Genomic DNA, 18,644 nt, shown 5'->3' with positions numbered 1-18,644 from the left:
TTCATGTTCATCTAGGTTTTTGGTTTTGCTTGTTGTACTGTAAGAGTGGAATGAAAGAGTACTGCAAAAGGTAGTCTGACGAGATAAGTTGCAGTATTGTGTAAGTGTGTGTGTGTGTGTGTGTGTGTGTGTGAGAGAGAGGCTGACTCATTGACTCCTTGCTGCTCAGTGCCTGTTCATGCAAATGAGAGTTTGTTGACATGCCCGAGTCTGCTCACAAAAGACAATCCATTAGCTGTCTGTTCCATCTCCCACTATCCTTCTCCTCTTCTCTCTTCCTTTCTTGTACCTCTGTTCCATTTTTTAAGTCCAGTATGTTTAATTCTCCCCTGGTCCTTCTCTCCCTCTTTCTCTTCCTTTCTCTCTGTGGGCTCCTTCTCTCTCTTTACTCTACACTTCTTTTTCTGCTTCTATATTCATCTATGGCCCTTTCAGCATATTTTTTCCTCCTTTACCTTCCCTCCTCTCCTTTTTATCTAGCTTGAGCTCCCTGTTGCCCATGGCGATAGTAACCTGAATCTGTACAATTCAATAATCTTAATATGTAAAATGTGAACATCCTTGTGCGCCATTGGCCTTACTATGGCACAACATAAATGGAAAACACATAAATATGTACACAGAGTGACTAGTAGGAGTAAGACAGGATGAAAGACTTTTTATGGCAGTCCACAGAGTGTTTAAGAATAGATTGGTTTGATCAGATTATTTATAATATGTTGTCATGTTTTTTCCATAGTACCCTGTCAAGAATTGGGAATGTGCTTCCTAAAATTGTACAATAATGGCATCACTTACTGTAGTATAGGTTTTTAGGAGGTTGAATTAGATGGCTAGTGGATTACACGGATAGGTTTGTGAACATACTGTAGTTTTGTTTTTAAATTATAAGTAATCATAGATAGGTGCAACTAATGAACAAAACAAATCATTTAACATTACAGAAAAAACCCACTGTTGATCCCACTTCCTCACCTTAATTACTATAATATGAGGTATTTTTAAATATTCTGTTTGCAATCAAAGGCTCTTATAGAATGTTATAATGGCCTATAATAGCAGTAGTGTTTCTATGGATTCCTAAAGACCTTGGAAAAGTATTATTATTGTGTGCACAATGCAGCGACCTTGAGTGAGGGTAATGTATTACAGGTTGTTACAAAGAGGATACTACAGGATACACTAGACTAGGACACAGCATACTAACCTCTTTTTTACACATTTTTTTGAGAAATAAAATATGTTTCTTACTGCCTGTATTTATTTTTTCTTTCCCTTTCCATCCAGCAGTCTATTGTTACTCACAGTTCTTCTCATCTTCCTCCTCCTATTCTTCTTCTTCTATCTCCTGTCTCTCCTGTCCGTCCTCCTGTGTTGGAGTTGTTTTTATTTCTAACTACTATGTCCTTTCCTTCCACACTGTTCACTCACCTCCTCTTTCTCTGTGCTGCGATGACAGGGATGTAGGCAGTCGCAGAAGAGAGTGCTGAGTTAAACAGAGACGCACAACTAGGCCAACACAACTGCCTCTGGGGATATGTGCCTGTGTGTGTGTGTGTGTGTGTGTGTGTGTGTGAGAGAGTTTGTTACAGAGGAAGACAGAAAATAGGAGTGACAGAAAAACAGAGACAGACACTGAGAGTAAGGTGGAGAGGCACTGGTATAATCATACCTACTGTAAATGAATAAAAAACAACAAAACAATAGATTTGAGAGGAAAATCCAAACTTCGGTGTGTAACAGTAAAGCTCTGAAACACCAATATAAAAACAATATCACATCAGTAAAAGCAAAAGTAAATTTTAGCCCGTGATTTGAATTGTAGGTTTTGGGTAGCCATCCAGTTCTACAGGATGGCTGGATGGAGTCTGTCTCTGAAGCAGTGATGCAGGACAGCCCAGTGTCCTGTGCAGGGGAAACGGACTGTCAGTCCAAGCTGATGTTCTATATATAGATTTTGACAATCTCTAGCTGGATCACCATGTCTTTAACACAGGAAAGATTGACATACGCATGGCGGTTATGAGAACAGATTTATGTTATAATAATTAAAACTGAAGAACTTTATGCATACACTTCACAATTTATTTTCATATTTTTCAACATATATGCTGCTAATATTGATATATCTTTAATTGGCCATATGTGTTACGGTAGAGCCCTTGATGAGGGGTTCAAATTATTGGTGGTAGTAATCGCTGGACATTGGTGGGGACGCGTCACCTCCGTCCATGCTAAAACTATTATCATGTCACACTGTCCTGCTCTAATGATAACTTGTCATTTATGATTAATATATCTTTAACTTTCTCATAAAATAAGAGTGCATTCAGTTACATACATACATTTATTGTAACTTGTTTGTAGTAAATAGTTCACTGAAATATGCAGATTTGAAACAGACACGTTGAAGAAGTGAAGTGAAACCGTTAGAATTAGAGTTTACAACTACTTGTTAAACGTGTATGTGGAAATGCTTTTACTGTCTCGCTGTTGAATTTTGTTCAGCTTTGGGTTTCTAGTGTTGTCATCTTTGACTTGAGTAAGAACACACACACTTTCTCCTTTGTGTGTGTGTATCTGTGTGAGGAGCACAACCCCATCTTCATGCTAACAGTCAGCAACACAAAGGGCACAGGAGAGGCAAAAATCAGCACATGCCAAGTGGCATCTCTGGTCCACAGCCATGCTTCACATTATCAGATGTAATTATCGAATGAAATTCTATTATCAGAGCAATAACTGTAATTTAATCTTCTTGCTTATCTGCCGATAATATACCAGACATGCATACATCATGCGTGCCTAATTAAAGGTACATATCCATATAAGTATAGGATTTATTTTTGATTTTATTCACGTGTGCAAATGAGAGAAAGCCTCTATCTGTTTTCTACAATTCACCACAGTACAATTCAACCAGTACATTTCTCTTGTGTAACTGCAAGCTGTAAAGCCTGGCTTTAAACATATGCATCTTGTGTTATGAAGTTATTATGATGACATTATGCTCCCCAAGTTAATTCTCAAATAAAAGTACGGTAAACACTTTATTGAAACAATTCTTCCTCTACATTCCAGCAATTACATGCAATTATGACCAAAATTATTACAATGTTGTAATGAATTCATTTTATCTTTCAAATCTTTTAAAAAACAAGAACCTCAAGTGCTAGTTGACATACATGTTGTAGAGCCAGACCATGTGAAGAGAGAGAATAGAGTATTTGTATAAGCAGGGACATTAATCATTTTGCATTTGGCTTTCCTGATTTTACAGTCTCCATGGAGATGGCTGTTAGTATGTCAGGCATGTAGACTCTCCCACATGGCCAGACAAAACCTCAGGAAACAGCAACTTACAGTGACATATGTTCCTACTGACATGTATTTTTTGTGTGTGCATGCATGTAAATGTGGAGACGGGCCAGATGTCCTCACGTCACATTTAAATTTCAAAATTATACACAGAATACTTTATGGATTAGTGTGGCAGCATGTGCTTTTACATTATTTCAGACCAAACCATTAATATAGATACAGTAGATAGGAATTTTCTTTGGACAATAAATAAAATATCTGTCTAACTATAAATGCTTACGTCTGTCACTCAACTGGTTGTGCTAACTGAATCATAACAAGCGATAAAGTGTTGGTTGAAGCCTGCATATGTGTGTGTATATATGTTTGAAGGCATGTTTATATGTATTTCAGACTAAGAGGATGTGTGTTTTTCTTAGATGTGTGTAGAAAAATACTGCATGCATGTATGTGTAGAAGTAGACTGTATGTATTATGCAGACCTAGGAGAGCCTTGTGCTATAAATAAAACAGGGCTGCAGTGTGCTCAGTGGCGGAATAATCTATCTGACACTATGGAGAAAGGGAGTGAGAGAAGGAATGGATGAGGCAGAGGGAAGAGCACAGAGGGGCAGAGAGGACTAGACAGGAATTAAAGACAGGTGAAGATGGAGAAAGAGGAGAAAAAATAGAAACCACAGAAGTAGAAGGATCAGGGGCATGGGCTGAGCCGAAGAGAGAAATAAAGAAGAGTGGTTTCCATCTGCAGGGGTTAACACCATGACACATCTAAAAGTCATGTTCAATAGGGCAGTAACGTCTTTCCCCCACCATCTTGTTGAGTCTGTAATCTGCCAGCCATGCTCTCTTTTATATCAGACAGCCAATAAGTGGCAGTTTACTTTGCTTGTATTCTTAGCGCCTGGGTTACGAATACTTAACTGGTCTTGTTGTCATGTTTGTCATCATGTGTGAGTACCTGTGAGCAGAATGTCAGGAAACCACAAAACTAAGGCTGACTGATATTTTGCAGATGCTGTTGGTAAAGGTACTGCAGCTGTTCGAGGATCTGCTCTCATTATTAGTGTTTATATAATCATAAAGGTAATGGGTCAAGTATTTGTAGGTTTTTGGCAAACCTGTGGCATTATGATGGTAACTGGATTGTCTTAATAACTGGGTCACCAGTTTATCCAGTTTTTACATCCTGGTTCTGTTGACAGGCATGATAGATTAGACCTTGCCTTGTTGAATTCAAAGTGTCAACTAGATGACAGTAATCTGCTATAATTAGAATCTGTGTTATATTTACAATGTGTGTATGCAAACATGGAAGTGTGTGCCAATGTGTAATGGTGCACATGTGCACTTGTTTGTGGTGGTCAGTACAAATGTAATCACTGCTGTGTGTCGTTATGGTATACCATGTTTTTGTAGAATACTAATAGTATAGTATGAGATAGAATAACATGTATGTGTTAAACAACCTACATGGTTGTTACTACCATATGATATGGGCTAAAAGAGTAAAATGTTACTTTAAGAGATGCCTGTAAAAAAGCATCATTGCCTATTTTAATTTTTCTTCCTGCCAGGTGATGGAGCTGAAAGGTCAGATGATCCATGTGCCCGAGTCCTGTTCCCTGATGTTTTTGGGCTCTCCACGAGTCGATAAACTGGAGGAGCTGATGGGCAGGGGTCTCCATCTGTCAGACATCCCCATCCATGATGCCACTCGGGATGTTATCCTGGTGGGCGAGCAGGCCAAGGCCCAAGATGGTCTGAAGAAAAGAATGGACAAACTTAAGGTAAAAGATTTCAATGAGATATTATTTGGTCTATTACAGAGCTCTGTATTTGATTTAAGCATTCCCTTACTATGGTTAAGCTTCTGTTACAGGGCTGCAGATGGTGCTAACTAACAGCCTTCATTGGACCTGGACAATGGACATTACTTGATTAATGTTATCACAGTTTTCTTGATTACCTTTATATCTCTGGTTAAGAGAAATCAGATTTTCACTGCTGTATGCTACATCTCTGCTGCACTTTTAGTTCAGTACTGTGACAGTGTCTGACGGCATATGAATCACATGCTAACTATATGTGAAAATTAACCTAAATTATTTTACTCCTTTAGCAAAAGCAAAACAACAGGGCAGCTTATGTAACTGGTGTATGACCAAAGCCTCCTGACAGCCTGTGACTGATCTTTATTATAGTTTTTCATAGTTTTTAAGTCCATTCACTGAAGGCAACAGCTAAACATGCAACAGCCAATGCCTTTAAGGGGTAGAAATATGTGGCTCCTGGGACTTGTCCTTATAATTTGCTTTCAAAGTATCTTGACAAGTCCCTGAGTCTTGACCTGATCCGGTGTATCTGCTCATTGCATCATTCTCTCACTGCAGCTACTCCCCCAGGCTACTGTTATAAATAGCTTTATCTTAGTCAACTTGCCTTCTTGAACAATGGTATAGCACTGCATCACAGGCAGACTTACCCAGAGATAAGTATATATATTCACACAAAAACATCTGCATACACCAGCTAATATGGTGCAGTATTCCCGCATCACATCATGGATGCCATCAGTGCCTCTGTCAAAGGAAAGCACACAGAACAGAACCTCCTATCTCCCGCTCTCTTCTCACAGGCCACATTAGAGCGGACTCATCAGGCGCTGGAGGAGGAGAAGAGGAGGACTGTGGATCTCCTTTATTCCATATTTCCGGGTGATGTGGCACAGAAGCTGTGGCAGGGTCAGCCTGTGCCCGCTCGCAAGTTTGATGATGTCACCATGCTGTTTTCGGACATCGTAGGTTTCACTGCTGTGTGTGCTCAGTGCACACCTATGCAGGTCATCTCCATGCTTAACGAACTGTACACACGCTTCGACTACCAGTGTGGCATCCTGGATGTTTACAAGGTCAGTACACAGATAGATGTGCACCTTCTTGTGTAAAATATCATTTAGGCAGAGAGGGTTTGATTTGAGGGGAGGGGTGTAGGGCTTAAAACCTGTAATGGCTTTATTGGCTAATGTGTACACCTACAAAGAATGAGGTCATCATAGTTGTTTGCATGAAGTGACAGTTTCCCAGAAAACCAGAGCTGTCATTTCTTGGAGTCTTTAAAGTGTTACCAGTAGAGCCAGTATAACATTGTGTCACTGTCTAAGTGTGTGTTGTGGAAAAAGTAACTGATTAATGGCCAGTCTGTGAGAGCTTAACAAAGATGTGTCAATATTGTCCATCTGACAGTGTGGCTTCAGGCCTGCAGTTACAGTCGTCTCTGTAGTCTTTCCTTGTTTTCATCCCCACATTATTTTTCACATCACTTTTTTTCAGTTTTTTCCCATTCTCCACTCCTTTTTTTCCCCTGCGTTATCACCACTGCCTCCCTAGTCACGTGTGACGCTTAATACACATAACCGCTTTGTTATAAAAACATGCTTTCCTGTGTTATCTCCCTTAAATGTCACATGTCTGATAAACAGAGAAATGGAAAAGATTGATTGCATGTAAGACAGACCATGTGCCTGGCAGTAGAAGAGTTTGTGTGTCAAAGATAAAGAAGGAACAGGAGGACATGGCGAGAAGATTGAGTCACCCGTATGTTGCCATTGTCATGGTTACTGTCGAAATGATTTAGCTGGTGGCAAGCCTTAATGAGAGCAGTTTGTCTCCTAGTTTTTCTTCTTTTCCTCTTGAGCTGTCTGTTTTTTCAGATTAGTGTCAGCTATCATGATGCCTAGTTCTCTTCATAATAACAGAAATGGCAACACATCCAGAAAAGAGGTGCTCTTTGTTTGCTTTATTTACATTATAATTCTAAAACAAGGGACACATGCTACGGTTGCAAACTCTGGCATAGTGCGCTGTAAACTGGGACCCTACAATACTTGGCTCATATGCATGCAGCAGTGGAAATGAATTGTGAATTGTTGCACCGTTTACTAGTATATAGTTTCAAAGTCAACCAATAAAAATGAGGATTGAAACGAATTGAAATTAAAACAGAATAGCTGCTGAAAATTGCAAACAAATTCAGACAGAATTATCGATTGTTTTATCCTGTCAACTGTAAAGTGACTAATAATAAATACAGAGAAGGACCTCATGATATCCCATCTCTGTGAAGAGCATAAATTAGCCTTAAGCTAACTCTGGTATTGTGCAATATTAAACGTTGTTTATGTTTTCTTGCAGGTAAATAAAATTACTGTGTCTTGACACATACATAGTTAAGGTGAAGTGTCAGTTCAATGAGCCTCCGGGTATGTTTGCAAATTTATGTCAAGAAGTAGTGTGAAAGCTTGTTTTATTTATGCATCGTCTTTGTGGCGTCTCAGGGTCAGAAGCAGTTCAAGGTGCTTAAGGGGAAGTGCTGAGATCCTCTCCTTATTGTGAATGACGTTGACCAAGAAAAAGACAGCCACCATTGTTCTTACATTGCAGAGATAAAGGAGTGTTTTTCTTGTCTACTACTCAGGAGATACTTAGTGTCACATATCAGCGTATATTTAACCACACACTTAATTCTAAATCCATTCATTTTATTTTCTGTCCCTCTTCTGTTCCATTCCTCCTTCAGATCGAGACAATAGGTGATGCCTACTGTGTGGCGGGAGGACTTCACAAGAAGGTTGATAGTCACGCAAAACCAATCGCACACATGGCTCTGAAGATGATGGAACTTTCTGAGGAAGTGCTGACACCTGACGGGAAGCCTATCAAGGTGAGTTTTTATCAATTCCACAACATATACAGCTTAGTCATACCAGTCTGTATGTCAGGTTTATCACACAGAAGAGTGGTTTTGTCTGTTTTCTTTTTTGCATTCCTGACCTTATCGCTGTTGTTTTTACATTTCATTTGTTTTATTTTACATATTCAATCCAATTAATCTCTTTTGGGTACACAGCTTTGCGCTCCCTCCACCCTCCACAGTGGCAGGATATTGTCGCCTTTCACCGCTGCACGTTTTGCATCTGTGCTCAAGGCTGTTTGTAAAATTTAAATGTGGGTGTAGTTCTATAGATAGAAGCTGCTATTAGGTAAATTTTGTGGTTGCTTTGAAATAATGTAATGTTCTACGGTAAGTTTTTTGTCATAAAAAATGTTTTTCTTGCCCAACTTTTTACCTGATATTATGACGTCCCCTTAGTGAGCATGGAGTGTGATCAATCAATCAGTCACCTGCTGAGAGGAGTCACACACATCCTAACACGACTTATCCCGTTATCAATTAATTCTACATAACAGTTTAAATAATGGCCTCTCATTTAATACATGACCTTTACCGAGTGATGTAGTTCCATGTGTGGATTCAGAAGCAAGACATTTTTTTGTTATAAGAAGTTAACAGTTTCCTACAAAGAAACTCTAGTTTAGATTTACTGAATCACGCTCTTAGTGTGTTCAGTGTCTTTAGAAGCTGAGTTTCTTTAAAAAGGGTTTGCTTGACCTTTATTGTATTAAGGAAAAATATATTATAACCATAATTAGTAAGCTATTTGTGATATTTGTGGGGTTTTTGATTCTGTTTACTTACTGAGTTCTCAGTGACTACAGAGCCAGTTTGTGTTTAGTATTTACAACCTGTTAATTGGATTAAATTTTGTTATCCCATTGTTTTAAAATGTTTGAATGAATCCAGTGTCAATCATTCAAATGTACACAGGTATAAGTAACAGCAAGACATCTTGTAGCAGAGAATAGTTATTTTAGTATTTGGTGCTAACGGTTCAGTGGATTGGGGTTTTCTGAAATGAGGTCATACTACAGACTGCACCTCGCATTAGTGTATGTCTGTTAATTGTATTACCTACTTACATCAACAGTAGGGATACACACATCGAGTATATTTATTGTTGTATTATTCTACTGCTAAACCATGTCAGTGTGACATGTGTGTCTTTGTTGGTTCGTGATTATCCAAGCTTTTTCTCTTTTTTTTTCTGCCTCGCCCATTTCTTCTTAATTCTGTCCTCATTTTCCTGTTTCCTCTTCATTTTTCTATTTTGGGTCGTTTCATCATGATACATGAGAAGATAGGTTAACTCTGTTTTAACCAGGCACTGCTGTTAAGTTTGGGATGTCGTATTTTGAAAATTTTGCAAAGAAAAGCTGCTCTGCACAACACATGAGTATAATACCTATATTTATTTTTTTATCTATACATATACATATGTATACGTATATATACATACTATCTTCAGTCCAGTCTCAGTCAAGGTCACCAAACACTACAAAGGATCCTTTAGCTTTGCAGCTACAGTGCTTACCTTAAATCTTATTTTTTAAAGTTTTTGCACCAGTCACCGGTGAAACAGACCCTGAAATAGTGGAGTACGGCAATGAACAGTGGTCCATAAAGCAGAACAGGTTCTTTGTAATGGACCCCCATCTGTCAATTTGAAGATCAGAACTATGCAATGGGAACTTAAACAGTGGAACTTAGAAGACCTGGGCTAATGTTTGAGAGGAGAGTTTATTTCCTGCTTTAACATACACATAGGAACAAAACGTGGGAGAGGAGTTAAGATGGATAACTGCAAGATAACACACAGGACACTGTTCTGTGTACTGCTGTGCATTGTCCATTTGTCTCAAAATAGAAAGGCCTTGCCAAGCGATTTTGGCCTTGCCCTTCCAATTTCTCACTCCTCCCCTCTTCTCCTCCTCTGCAGCTTCTCTCTAACTCCCATCTTTACTTTTGCTTTGTAGGTTTCCCTTTTGCTTGTTCTGCTTTTCTGTATTTGGGGTCTGTTTTGCCATCTTATCTCTGTTCACTTCATGTTGGTATAAAAGAGAGTTATAGAGATATTCAGCTCTTCAGCATGATAAATTCTGTTCAGTGAGTGCACTCAGCTCCAGCCAGTGTTGCACTGTTATGCAAACTAACATGAGAGCTGTGAGAGGGAACTGAGAGAAAATGTTCAGCAGGAGAGATGGCAGGAGGGACACAGAGAATCATATATAGAAATGAGATGTCAAGAGAAAACACATATAGAGGCCAAACATTGAACATTGTTTTCATGCATATTACAGCTCTAACTTAAGGCCTGTGTCATGATCTTTGTGTGTGTGTGTGTGTACACGTGTGGATAAGTGAGTGTATGAGTAGGTGAGCAGGTGTGGACCTGAGGGGTGTAGTGCTTTTTGCTGCAAATAGGAGCTGTACTCTTATTGGCTTTCACACTAGAAAGAGTGTAATGGCAAATAAACAGTACATGTTCAGGTCTACACACTCTTAGTTCAGGCTTGAAATCACATTAAGTTTTACTTGGTGAATGTATGGTCACCAAACACATGCAGCTATTTGAATTCAGAGATGGTTAGAAATGTTTCTAATGCCCAGAGCTGCTGGTCCCTCCTCACAGAACACTGATCCGTGGTTCTGCGGCCACAAATAAGCAGCCAGAGTGGTCTCATACCCAACTTTTCGCAAACATGCTGTTTGCAAAAATGCTGTTTGCAAAAATGTAACTTGTCCCACTATAGATATATGTGTTTCTCTTATACTGATGTTTATGTACCTACTGAATATTATATCATAATCAGTGGATGTAGATATCAGCAGCCTGTAACCTTACTGTACACACTGGTAACTGAGGTATGAGACACAGTATTTACTCACTAGCTCCTTCCTCTGTCTCAGTCTCTTCATCTTTACATCTTTCTGTCTGCTTGGCCAGAAGTTAGAATGTGATTGGTTGTCTGTGCTGCTGCGCCATTTGCTCTTCGGCTCATTGAAGGCCATGTGCTATGGATGCTGACTCACAGCAAAAAGGAGGGGAAGAGTGTATGAGTCTTACTGTGTCTGTATTTGAAATTTAGAAATAAAGAGAAGAGTGGGCGCTGGATGCAGCTTCGTTTTGTGTGTGTGTGTGTGTGTCTGTGAGAGGTTGTCTGTTGTAAAGACAAACATGAAGTACATGGCCATCTGTAAGCTGTTAAGCTACAAAAATAGGTCACCCTAGTGCACCTACCAGCCCTTTCTGTCTCACTTTCTGTCTCCCTAGTTTTCTTTATGTCTCCTCCTGTGCTGTCGAGGTTTTGCAAACTAATTATAGGTTTTGTGTCTTTTTCTTTCCATTGTCTTTCTGTCTGTCTGTGCTCCTTCTGTCTCACTACCCCCTTCGCCCTGTTGTTGCCATGGCTACTTCGCAGTGTGCTGGAATGCACACAGTGGCATTGGTTACCAAGGTGATGAGATACCCAAGTAGATTGGTAGGAATCCACTGGGTTCCACTGACTTTTAGCGTGTGTGTGTGAGAGAGAGAGAGAGAGAGCAGGTGTATTGTGTATTATATGTGATGATTTGTTCCCAAGTGCTAGAAATCAATAGTCAGTAGAGTGGCCATGAATTGGAATGATGGCTAGATAGCTTTCACTTTGCCTCCAGGCATTTATAGATTCATACTTCAGCCAGATTATAATATGAACACCATGTTACTGCTATACTAAAAGTGAAATAAAATCAATTATTTATTTGATTAATTTCATCCACTCTCACAGAAAAACACATGCAGACACACACACACATGCTATTTTAGGATTTTCATCACTCTGAAAATCTGCTGCTCCAGGATATCGGATTAGATAATAACATCTCTGCTAATATGGAAGTATGATTGCTACAGCACAATTTTCATTAATCGGATCAATGCACCCGCAGTACTTCTTCATCAAAAACAACATGCACAGCATATGAATCAGTTCAGTTCAGCAGGGAGATCTAATTTATGAACATGAGCAGCGCCAGGTAGTTTATTGCGTCATTTTAGAGGCCAGTGACAGATTATGATTATGAACATTTATTGCAGTGTGCTCACATTGCTTCCAGATCTTTGATTGCAGACATGCCATATTAAAGATGTAAATCTTCTTGTCATTATTGTCTGTTGTTGAGTCAGTAAGATGTGTGAAAGAGGAGATTATCAAGGGTTATGTAAATTGATTGATTATTTGACCAACAGTACATAATTCCTGATAAGCGTAGGGATGTTTTTCTGCCAGTATTTCCTTCTTCATACCAACCATTATGTCTGAACATCTTCATTGGTCACATAGTGCTGGTTTTTCCAGTGTAAAAACACAATCCCACATTGTTGATGTTTTGTCAGCTGCTTTAGAACTGTGAAAAAGAGCTGATTTCCTGTAGAGCGCAATGTTACCAAGGTATGTCCAAGAGGTTAAATCGATGCAACTGGATCCATGGATTTTTTTTTTCTGAAGATGTTTCACCAGTCTGCCAAGTGGTTTCCTCAGTTCTGCTCACTTCTCAGATCTGGAAACCACTCAAGGGAGTGGCGAAACATTCAGACAAACTTCAGACAAAAAGAAAATCCAGTCCTGTTGCCTTCATTTCAAACTCTTGACATGACCTGGATGAATGATAGCATCCACAGACATGTTACCGAGGTATAGTGACATGTCACCATACAACCAAAAAGATACATTAACAGTAAGTATCATCTGTTTTTAGGCCCTGTGCATGTCTTGAACTTTTGAACTTTTAAGCAATTTCCCCCTGGGATTAATAAAGTATTTCTGATTCTGATTACAATCTTGCCAGATTCATCATTGCTCTGCTGTTTTTATCCCCTTTCTCTCCTCTCTTAGCTACGGATAGGTATCCACACCGGTTCAGTGCTGGCAGGTGTGGTTGGAGTTAAAATGCCACGTTATTGCCTGTTTGGTAACAACGTGACACTGGCCAGCAAGTTTGAATCAGGGAGCCATCCAAGGTGTATCAATGTTAGCCCTACAACTTATCAGTAAGTGTTACATTACATTGATCTACTGTACACTTACACAAATACAATACAAATAATAAAAATAAAAAATATTGTTTGTTTTATAATAATGAATGTAATAATAAAAAGCAATCAGAAAATACTCAAGTGTACATTTACTTTATAATTATTTACAGGATTATTTTTTTCTCTACTCATTTTTTTCTTTTTTACAGGTTGTTAAAAGATGACCGCGCTTTCTCGTTTGTCCCTCGTTCACGGCTGGAACTCCCAGAGAATTTTCCCAAAGAGATCCCAGGGACGTGTTACTTCCTGGAGGCAGGGACATCCCACAGCCACGCCTCACTGACCAGCTCTCGCTCTGCTCCTCCAGCCTCTATGAGGAAAGTCTCCTACAGCATTGGGACCATGTTTCTAAGAGAAACAAGTTTGTAGATTCCAGACACAAACTAGCTGATGCTGATATTCACTAGTTGACTGACAGGATCTGAACCCATGGGACATGCAGGAAACCAATTACACAGATCTTTGGATATGCAAATGCATTATGTAAAAACTTGGATTCAGACCTGTGGGATGGCCTGAATGACTGAAACTTAGAAAATGCTTTCATCATAGGTGAAAACGAACAACATGCCCTCATTTCCCCTGAGCAAGGGGGATACAGTTCAAAAGACTGAAGGAACAGCAACTGCGCTAGTCTCACATGGACCCTTCCCCAAGGAAGTGTACTGATGGAATCAATTAGCAGAGAAACCTTAATATAAAACTTAATGATCTAGCTGGATTCCTCAGTTCCAGACCTGCTAGTGCCAGTGGACCTCATTCCCATACAGGACCCTGACACAGGTGCTGGAAGAAAAACCTGGAGAGAAACCATACACATGACCAGTGTTACACTCATAAGCAATGGAAAACAGAACAAATCCACTTTCCATTAACAAAGTGGGTGCCGAGGACTGAATTTGTGGAATATGTGGAACATTGCCACAAACAATTTGCTGTGCATCATGGCCTCTTGTGCAAGAACGACCACTAATGAAGAACAATACATCTCCCCTTCTTCCCCTGCAGCTGTTTATCTATCATGTCATGCTTCACCAAACATATGTCTAACATCTGCTGCTTGTTGCTTCTGAAGCCATCAACGTAGGACAAGTTGATTCGGGTGGAAAGAAACAAATGAGAGGCATACATTTTTATTTTTTAAAAAGTGGTCATCAAATGCCAAATAATGCTAATGTTGAGCTGATCTTTGTCTGCTTCTAACCCACAGCAAACTATAACCCAACAATAATCCAGCCATTTCACTGCAGGTAATGTGTGTTAGGACTGAAAATTATATCCAGCTCAGTGCCTTTTTACTGCTCAAATCAGGATAAATGGAGATGAATTCAATTTAAATATTTGAAGAAGAAAAAAAAACACAGGGAGCGCTTCATTTATCTCAGCTTTTCTCTTGTTATGTGATGTTTTTGTGTCCTTTGCTACACAGAGAGTAAATGAAATAGAGAACGGGTGACATGTGCCAAATGTGAGGAGCCACAAATGAACCTGTGATCCTGGAATTCACAGTAGGCACCTTACCTTTCTCCCCACCTCCCTCTTTGCCATCAGGAGTAACATCAGATAAATCAAGCGTGTCTTAAAACATTTCAAATATTTGAATTTCTATTCACCTGTTTTTGTTTATTTTTTTTGTCCTGATCCAATAATACACATAGAATAGTACTTACACAGTACTATATGAACTTGTACACAGTCACAGTATGCACACTTGATTCACATTGACATATGTAATCTGAATAAACATCATTTTTGTCAATTGCATAGATACTATCCCAATGCAAATTTAACCAACACCATTCAAATTTAAGTCTAGTTGGTCCGTGGACTGAGTGTGACATGCTCAGTGGAAATCTCAGGCCTTACAAAAACATGAGTGTAGCTCAGAAACTGGGACATCACCATAAAAAAAGGGAGTGAAGGGTTGAAGTTGGAAAAAAGACTCACCACCTTTGGGTACTGATTTAAAGCAGCAACTTGGTTGCTAATGATCTTCATCAGTGAAGAACTAATCAAATATCAAGATTATATCAAACTCTGAACACTGAGGAAGACATTAATTTCCATGAAAAAATGAATTACCTGTTGATTTTTTTCATCACTAGAATAAGTAGCCAGTTTTGTCAGCATCACTCACTAATTATGATCTTTTACCAATGGCCAAAAAAAAAAGAAATTTAAAATGAATAGTACTGCCTGTACATGCTGACCTTCTTGGTGTAAAAACTTAAAAACTATTTTTTCTATGGTATAAAAACAAAACAAAAGTTACGAACCTTTCATCAAAAAAGCCAAAATACAGTTTTGATGATGGTTAACTCCAGCACAGATTTTCACATTTATTTATATCACACAATGCCACCAAGAATAGACAGGGTAAAACATACTGCAGTTACACTACATATTGCCAAATGACAGCTGGACACGTACCAGATCAAATAAAAAGAAATGTGCCAGTTTCATTCTGAGACACCAGCAGCACAGGCTGAGTTTGCTTTTTTTCAAAAGAGGATTTTGGTTCCTGTTGTGTACATGCAGCTCTTCAAGGTTAGGGCTTGTACATTTAGCTGGCCCTGGCAACAAGTCAACAGGAACATATGCTGACGATGTAAAACACAGATTGAAGAATAATTAAGCAGACACAAAAACTAATGCAGATCTAAAGCAAAATGCCCTCTAACAGAAGAACACCAGCATCAGTATGTTCCATATTGAAGGACAGGATTCAAAACGATACCAGTGTCTGAAGTGGAGATTAGTTACTAAAATGTTTAAAAAGAAAACATTAATAGTTCATTATTTCCATAAATAATTCATATTTTCATAAAGACGGTAGCATCAGAAAGCTTGAAAGTCTTGCACATTTCCAGCATGTTCTGGTAAAGTTCTGGTAAATGTCGGCAATGAAAAATCACTTCAATGAAAAAAAAATGTATATTTTTTGAGAATATTTTTCCATACACCCCATAGTCTTCTCCACATTTACTAAAAGAACCTATTTTCAAAGGTGTTTTCTGTCATTTTAAGTATTCTATGCAGTGTAGAACTAATAATGGACTGGACAACAACAACACAAGAAAAAACAGACATGCAGCAAAGTGTTTAGCCTAAAATATTAGGAGTTGTAACTCACAAATAAATGTGCCATCTTTAAACTAGGTTCCATCATTTAGTAAGCCAACATTGTAATCTTAAGCCTAGAGGTCATCTACTCAAAATTTGAATCAGCTGATTGTTTAGTGTGGGGGTTTGCTACATCTACGGCATCATTTTCATGTTTTATTGCTTTGTTACAAAAAATGTTTCTTATATGTAGTGATACAACATAGTTATACATGCTTTTTGTGATACTATAGAGAACCAGAATCCACAGCCAAACAGATCCTGCACATGTAGACATTAGTGCTTTAGAGGATTAGTACATGGACATTTCTGTATTGTCAGTCCAAAATATCTGGTTTAAGCACAAACAGTCAAATACAATAGTGACTGGTTCATCAGAGTTAAGCTCAAAGAAAAAGTAATCAATTCAACAATTCAACCCACGGTTAAAACAATTTTAAATCTATGCAGAATAAAACTTATACTTCAGCGCTGAAATCTTTTGTTATCCATTCATTCATTTCATAGAATACATTATATTAGCAAGTCGATGTTAAAGTCAAAATTGGGAAAACAATCCTGGTGTGCACATTACCATTGTGTCCTCCAGTGGAAAAAAAGACTGAATTTCCCAATGATGAACCACTCCTAAGTGTATCTGACAGTTGTGTCATTGACCCTGTGGTGAAGTTCCTGCAGGGCCGCCATTCACATACAGATGCACTTGTGCTCTCTGACCGTTGTCAAGGCGATAACATACATGCATTAATGTGTACTTGATAAATCTATTGTAGCATAAATCTAGTGCAGGTGCCGTTTGCACTCAGCAGTGCCTAAATACTGCTTCTAGGCTAAATAAAGGACATTTACACCAGCGCTACACCCACACAACTTGTGTCCAATGTCTCCAAGTCTGTGAAATCCTGCCATCACTTTATAACCGGATCGAATAAGTCTTGCTGCAACGCTGCAAAGGTGTTGCAGGTACTGGTTCTCTCTGTCAGTCATAGGTCACTACAGTGACTTACTCATACACAGGTATAGGTTACAGTGGCAATACAGCTGAGCTATACTGTTTTAGTTTTGTCAAATGATGTGAAGTGTGGGGGAGTTCTGTGAGGAAAAAGCCAAATACATCCATAACTCCAGCAGCTCTGGTCTGTGTGGCTGCTTGTGTATGTGTGTGTGTGTCAAACAATGAGACTATACAGGCAATGTACAAACATAATTTGTTAATAAAAACTGGCTGTACTTGTAAAAAAAAATCTGTACAATTTAGATCTATTTAATATGTTCAGGCTGAAAAATTGTAATAAAATTATAGAGCAGATTTTTTTTGTTTACTTTGATAATTTTTTTCTTCTTTGTCTTTTCTTTCTAATCTCAGCCAGATACATCATGTCAGTCTATGTGCTATCTAAAGACAGGCGGCTCTCCACAAAGCCTTCATCAACCTCTCATTTTACAAGAATTTGGAAACAAAAATGTAGACACTAGGTTTTTTCTTTCCTTCAACATCTCAGTTTTAATATTTTTCCTACATGAATATCAACTGCATCAGCATGACACTGTCATTTTTATTAGTGTTGCTTAACTTTGCAGGACATTGTCATAAACTGTCTTGTTGCCAAGATCAATTTCATCCCCGCTGACTTACAGTACAACAGGTCTAAGCTGATGGGGAACTGGTGCCTGTGTTTGCCTGTTTTTAACAGCAGAATCAAACAGCGTTAATGTCCAGGGTCAGCAAACAATCCAACTCTGTTGCCTCTGAAGCTTCACTCTTATCAGAAAAAGTAGCTTTCATAACATTTGGTAATCAGCTTGATTTTCTCACTTTGAGAACCCGTGATTGATGGTGTCATAACCCTGGACACCAACCTGTTTGAGCCTGTTGTTAGTGCCAGGTTTGTACTGTATATGAAAGGGGGCACGGTGACAGCTGTTGGTTACTGACTGACATTAAGGGCACATCTTCTGTCTTATAAAGATGTAAATAAAAAAAATCACCAAGTATCTTTAATAAGGAAGAAAGGCTGTGGCTGTTCTGTTGCATTTGTGAATGGCTGACAAGAGTGGGTGAGTTAATGTGTCATCCATCATGTGCATCCAAATTGCTTTAGTTTATTATTTGAAAAAGTACTAGAAATCGCAAAGAGAAGAAATGGCAACAACTGAGGAACATGCACACACTATACAAACTGGATCCAATCTAACATTTCATTAGATCATCAAGTTTTTTTTTTTGTAAAAATACAGCTTGCTTTTTTTGGTCCCTGTTCTATCTTCTCAATTTATATTTTCTACTATTGCTAATGTCCATGCGGCATACATTTCAGTTTCCTCACTGCAAGGCAAGCTACAACCTCTGGGGCTGAGACATGTAGCCCGTGCAGTGTTAAAAATTGCA

General features: G+C 38.7%; 1 protein-coding gene across 1 annotated transcript in view; it reads left to right on the top strand.

Moving 5' to 3' along the window:
* Nucleotides 1-17,564, top strand: part of gucy1a2 (guanylate cyclase 1, soluble, alpha 2) — a 31,845-nt gene extending 14,281 nt beyond the window's left edge. Inside the window, exons 5-9 of the mRNA XM_028420404.1 lie at nt 4,896-5,108; nt 5,957-6,229; nt 7,897-8,040; nt 12,933-13,087; nt 13,282-17,564. Coding sequence (XP_028276205.1) covers nt 4,896-5,108; nt 5,957-6,229; nt 7,897-8,040; nt 12,933-13,087; nt 13,282-13,501 — 1,005 coding nt within the window. The 3' untranslated portion in view covers nt 13,502-17,564. The remainder of the gene's footprint in view (nt 1-4,895; nt 5,109-5,956; nt 6,230-7,896; nt 8,041-12,932; nt 13,088-13,281) is intronic.
* The last annotated feature ends 1,080 nt before the right edge of the window (nt 17,565-18,644 follow it).

The sequence above is a fragment of the Parambassis ranga genome, chromosome 13 (genome assembly GCF_900634625.1).
Source record: "Parambassis ranga chromosome 13, fParRan2.1, whole genome shotgun sequence".
NCBI classification, from domain to species: Eukaryota; Metazoa; Chordata; class Actinopteri; family Ambassidae; genus Parambassis; species Parambassis ranga.
The sequence above is the reverse complement of the archived record's forward strand: the minus strand, read 5'-3'. Positions and strand labels throughout refer to the sequence as shown.